Genomic DNA, 6,243 nt, shown 5'->3' with positions numbered 1-6,243 from the left:
CCGTCAGTTGCACGGGTTCGATCATAAAATCAGCATGGATGTAAAGCACGCTTGTAATTGCTTATACATTTTCTTTTTTAAACCTAAATGTCGTTCAGTCATCCTTTACCAGTACTTTTGTCTGGCAGCATGAGATTCTAGAACCTTCTGGTTTGTTCTTCTTGGGATCATAACATCCATTGCTAGTAAGAGTGTGTGTAGCTTATTTTAGTTTAGGGTTGGGGTGTTTAAGATCGGAAACCTAAGTTAACGTGAACGGCAGGTTTTTACTTGAGACTGACAGTCCAGCACTCGCTAAGCTTACACGAGAGAAGCCTAAATCCTAGCTCCCTCCGCCACACTTGTCTGTCCGCTCGGCCTTGGGCAGTGACGCCACCTCCCCAGCTAAACAGAGATGGTGGCAAGAATATTGACCTACCTCGCTGGGGTGTGGTGTGGATTAGCTCACAGGTGCCTTTTAGCAAACAAAAATGCTGAATTCCAGAATGTTCAGAGCTTCCTGACTCCTAAGGAGACACGGTCCAACACGTCGAACAGGATGCATTTTCTGTTCTAAGATGTGACGTGTTCTCTCCCAACTATTAAATTGACGGCCTGCTTATTAGGTTTCAGTCACCCAGCCAACCTCCAAGTTGACGTCTCTTGAACTGCAGCTGGCAGGGACAAGGTGGTCTGGGCTGCAAAGGGTGTGAAGCCACCGCAGTCCCCTGGATCCCATCACAAGAGAATCAGGTTTCACTCATTTGTAATGTTGAAATTGAGCTTTCAGACCAAAATGCAGGTGTGGGCAAGGGACAAGGGACGGGAGAGGCCACCTGACATAGAGTACTAAGTGATTCTCCAACAGTATTTTGACTTAGTGTTTCTCTTTATTATACATTAAAACCTGTTATGCTGTCCTTTAGCTATAACTTAAAATTCCCCATGATGTATATCTTGGAGCCCAGAAAGACATCGTGACTAAGAAAGGCTCACGGGAAGGATCCTACTGGGGAGACACCGATGCACTTAAATAATGGTCTTTTGGCATCTGGAGGTGGGTTCTGCCATATTTGTTCAACTGATGAAAATTTCAACCAGCTTAGGAGCTGTACAAATTGTACAAGTAAATGGTTCTGAAGATAAACATGTCCGATGAAAGAATACTGTATGTGAAGTTTTAATTGTCATTACCCTAGTCTTCAACTTCATTTGAATTACATGGTAGACATTCATTCAATGAGGAGATGGAAATTAAAATTCAACGCTACATTCATAGATCCAAAGTAAGATCTGTAGACCAACAGACCCATTAGAAGATTAGAGCTACATTGCCAACACGTGTTATACACAAGGAGTTGTTTTAGTTTTGGTTTAGAGTCTCAAGAATAAGAATGTGAGCAGAGGAAAGCTAAAGAGAAACCTTAAAACATACAAACGACATAAATAGTCCAAATTTTTTTGTAAATCATTTCTGCCGGAAAAATCTCCAAATTGGGTGACTCTCCCAACAAAAAAAATTAAATGATGAAATGCTTTTCACTGAAGGAGTCTTACGTTAAATATTCCAGAAGGTAATTTATTCACCTATTTTGCCAAATGTAGTTTACTTTCCTATAAAATGTCTATAAAACTGTGGTAAATCTTATCTGTACTAAGAAAATGCATAAAATTGCTCATTAGAGAGCCTAGTTGAATGAATAAGATATATTCTAACTTTTAGGTGCTTGTTAGTAGAAGTCATTTACATTGTTTTGCTTCCTAATTTAAATTTATTGATGGCCTTAGAGGCACAGTGAGGCCCACTGCCCGCACACATCACTTCAACAATGCACGTATGTTCTTACCACCCCTACCTGTTAGGAATAAGGCCTAAAAACCCTTCCCAAAGATAATAATTTTCATTGAAGAGAGAATTTTGTAACAGAACATGGAGGGAAAATTTTCTGTTCCTAGCATCTTTTCTAGTAACGTTAATCATGGGTTCCTTAAAAAAAAAAAAAAAAAAAAAAAAGATAGCAAACTTTGACTTCACCTTGGATATATTTCACAAGGAGTATTCCTGAAATTCATTCAAATTATTCACATCATTTAAGTTGGAGGCTCTCTGAAATATATCCCAAATCTACCCACAGCTTTCTGCCTCTGTTAGTACCCACTTCCTCGACCCAAGACTACAGCTGTCTCCCAACTAGGATTCCCCACTCTTTACAAGTCATTTCCTCACGTGGCAGCCCTGGTGATTATTTATTTTAAAAATATGAATTTGATCATATCGCTTTCATGCAGGAAACCTCCCAAGCACTCGATACAGTCCCTAGAAGGAAATCGAAACCTCTGACAGGCCCGCCCTGGTCCCTGCCTTCCCCCTGTTCTTCTAGGGGAACAAGCTGCCCCAGAATCCCCTTCTTCCCAGCTCACTCAAACTAAGGGTCTTTGCACTAGGCTCTCCCCCTTGCCTGGAACTTTCTCCAACCAGATCTTCAGCTGGCTCCTGCTCCTCATCACTCAGGCGGTAAACAGAGCTGCCCCCTCCGCATCCCTCCCCGGCCACCATTACATTATTTAGTAGTCTTCCTTGATCTATAAAAGTTTTATTTGTAATCTGCTTATCACCTGTCTCTGCCTACTCGAATGTAAGCTTCCTGACAGCAGGGGACTAGTCTGCTTTGTTTTGTTTTCATTGTGATATTCTTGCCCCTGAAATAGCATCCAGCACATAGCGCCAAGCAAATGTGCGGTGATGGACGTCGGGCGCGCTAGCCCGTTAGGTGCCTGGGCTTTGGAGTTGGATCAACCTGGGTTCAAATATCAGGTTTACAATTTACTAACTCTGAGGCTTGAGTAAGTTTGTCTTTTTCAGAGACTTGATTTCTTTATAAAATGGAAATATTCACAGGGCAAGATAAACCCAAATTGAAATGAAGTAACAAGGACTCAAGTTTCCATGGTCCCAGCTCACACTGTTCTACTTGATACAGGCTTTCTCTTAACTCCCAGTGGGAAATTTAAGATCCCTTATGGAAAGGGGAGGGGGGCGGGAAATGTAAAACTATAGAAACTCCAAACACTTCAAATCATCATCATCCAATAATTTTCGTCCAGAGACCTAGGAATGCAGTATTGTAGAAGACCTTCAGCAGGCTCTGATGTCAGACTGCCTGGGTCCCCACCCACTGCTGGCCAACTCCAAAACCTCTGCAGTCTCAGGTTCCCCATGGAAGAAAAGCATTTCCCTCACAGAAAAGTAAGACTAAGCGGCAAGGCCATGGAAAGCACCGGGCAGCTCAGTACTTAACGGACACTAAGCACACAACGAAGCACACACTAGTTACGAAGCGTCAGACTGAATTCAACACATTTCTCACTTAGGTCAAGATTTAACACCGAGTATTCATTTCATTTGAAGAAAAAAAAATGCATTTTCCAACATGGAAGCCAAGAGGACTTTAAAGCCGTGTGGACAGATAAATCTCAGATAACGCAGCGCCGGCTGGTGACCCATCTCTCAACTCAGGGCTCCTCTGGCCGCCAGCAACTGACGCCTTTGCTCTTGGCCTTTCTTCTCGAACAGAGTCACGTCACACCTTCTATTTACACAAGGTCATAGGAAAACTCCTAATACTATTAGTATTTTAGAAAAAGACCCTTGTAGGACTCATTTTATTAAACAGACCCTCCCGATCTAAGGTCTTCTTTTAAGGCTTAAAAAACATCTTTGTTTTAAATATTCAAACTCCCTATAATTTATGCAGATCTAGTCTTTTTTTTCCCCAGTTCAAAGAATTCCATTTCAGAAGATACTCTCTTTAAGGCACTTTTTCCTCCAGTGCAAACTACCCACTTGTCGGCTCTCAAGAGAGAACAGTAATGATGGCAGAGAAAAGCGACCATAGAGTCTTCGACGTGGAGGCTTCCGGTTGTTCCTTTTCCAGAATCGTGTGGGTGGATTTTCTTCCTGGGATACACACTAACCAAAGCTTAGTTGTCCACAAGGGATCTAGACAAACTGTCTTGTATCACAACCGCTCGGGCACGGCTGCGAGTGCACGTGGGGCGTGGAGGGAGGTAAAGCACCGAGGACAACTCCATCCACATCCTCTCCTTCCTCTCCAGCTGCAGGGAAACCAGAGCTTTGTGTCCGGTCCGGTGACATGAAAGGTGAAAGCGGTAGCTCTCAAATTACGTTTAACCTCACACAGCAAAGGTCACCCAGGGGTGTGCACAGCAGCAGCTCCCGGGACTGCACGCGTGCGTGCACGCGGTGGCTTCAGCAGGTCCCTTTTAATCCCACATGGGTTTTCCACGCTGTTTCTGGCATCAAGCACCGGTCCGCAGGACACCGGAGCGCCTTTGTGTCTCTTGCTGACACTCCGGCATTGTGTTTTTCTACCCATTAACCAAGGATAAATGACCTAGATATTCTGCCTATTAAAGCCTCATTTTTCTTTTGCCCTTTTGTTCTTTAGTGTACCACATTATCAGACGCTGCACACATTTTAAAGTATTCTCGGTCTCACATGCCCTTTTGAGGGAGTAATAGGAGGTTTTTGTGTGTGGTTCTGTGGAGATATCTGGAATGGAATTATGTGAAGGTAATTTAAGGTTTTTCTTCCTGTCTAGTGTGAAGACAATCAGTTTAGCATATTACTAACAGCTAATCTGGGATAAGAGGATATATCAAGAAACCGTACAAAGGCCAGAATGCTGTATTTGCATCTATTGCGAATACAAAAAATAGAGTGAACACCAGTTCCCCTACATACTACATTCTATAATTACATCTCTGCATATCATGGGTCACTTTTATTAAAAGCATCATTACTACAGTTGGCAGCAATTTACATTTTATCTTACATGATAGCAGTTTTCAAAGAAAAAATAAAAGGACATCACAACAAAGAAAAACAATACATTTACAAAGTCATGTCTGTAAACTTCAAGGCTAGTTTAGAGCTGAGGTAATGCTGTTTTAGCTTTGTGGCTAAAGTAACAAAGTCCTTTAATTTAAAAAAGGTACCTGATTCTCTCTTCTCTCACTCTTTATTTATCTACTTATTTTGTTTATACCAGTGCATTACAAGACCACGAGACAATGGAACTGTAATTCTGTCTGGCAAGAACCCTCCCAGTAGGTTAATTTCCAAAGGGACCCTTCACATTCAACAGCTGCCTTATTATTGCTGCGCCTCGGGACAGAGACGTTCACTAACGTGGAGATTGTCAGAGTGTATGGATGTGTGTGGATGTGCAAGTGTGGGAACCCCCATACAGTCAAAAGGGAAACAAATGAGCAAGTATGATATGTATGTTAAATTTCATCTTGACCTTCACAGCAAAAAAAATTAAAATTAAAAAATTAAATATATAACTTCATACTTCCTTTGAGCAGCACTTCCTTCCATTAGTGCCACTCAGTTACAAATTGCTCTTTATTATAATACCAATGGTACCAAAAGGAGAAAAAAAAAGAAGCAGAGCATTATGTAAGTTTCCTTAAAAAGACATGATCACCTCTCAAATTTCATCTCTCCTAGGGATAATAAATAATGCACTGCACAATACTTAATGACCAAGATACCTTTTGACACACCTGTATAACATGACTTGGACTTTTTTTTTTCTTTTTCTTTTTTGCTACACTATGTTACAGAACAGCTTATAAAACTAGGTATGAACATTAACTGTGAGTGTAAACAGTAGGACTACCACTTGTCAAAAGTTTTAAACACTTGAACGGGAACTGGTACTGGTTACTCATCATTCTCGTTGTTTTCTAGTTCGTCCCCCCCATCGAGCGAGTCCAGCTCTTCACCCTGTGCGCCTTCGTCTTCGAAGATGGAGGACTCCGCCGTCTTCTCCGGGTTCTCCTCGGCGTCGCTGGCGTCCAGGTTCTCCTCCTCCTGGAAGGCGCCCCCCTCGGCCTTGTCGGCGGCCTTCTCGTCGCCGGAGCCCACGGCGTTCTGGAGTCCGGCTAAGGCGGGGAAGCCGGGCAGCGTCAGGCCCCCCAGTCCCGGAGGTAGAAACATGGACGGGTAGAAGAGGCCCGGCGCCACGGTGGACAGGAGGAAAGGGTTGAAGGCGAGCGGGCTGGAGGGCAGTCCGGCCGGGGCAGTAGCAGCACCAACAGATCCATTCGCAGAGTCAGTAGCCGAAACAGCGTCTGTGCTTTTCTCGGAGTCCTTGTTCTCGTCCTCGTTCTCGCGGCCCTTCTCCTCCGCCTTGGGCGCGCCGTCGTCCGGGTCCCCCTGCGCGGGCGCAGCG

At 43.5% G+C, this 6,243-nt stretch overlaps 1 protein-coding gene across 1 annotated transcript in view; it reads right to left on the bottom strand.

The window, feature by feature from the left end:
* Positions 1-4,672: 4,672 nt before the first annotated feature.
* CHD7 (chromodomain helicase DNA binding protein 7) overlaps positions 4,673-6,243 on the bottom strand; it is a 146,599-nt gene continuing 145,028 nt past the window's right edge. The window contains exon 40 of the mRNA XM_029923243.1: positions 4,673-6,243. This exon is cut by the window's right edge and continues 32 nt beyond it. Coding sequence (XP_029779103.1) covers positions 5,733-6,243 — 511 coding nt within the window. The 3' untranslated portion in view covers positions 4,673-5,732.

The sequence above is a fragment of the Suricata suricatta genome, chromosome 15, assembly GCF_006229205.1.
Source record: "Suricata suricatta isolate VVHF042 chromosome 15, meerkat_22Aug2017_6uvM2_HiC, whole genome shotgun sequence".
NCBI lineage: Eukaryota > Metazoa > Chordata > Mammalia > Carnivora > Herpestidae > Suricata > Suricata suricatta.
Note: the sequence above shows the minus strand (reverse complement) of the source record. Positions and strands in the feature narration are given on the sequence as shown.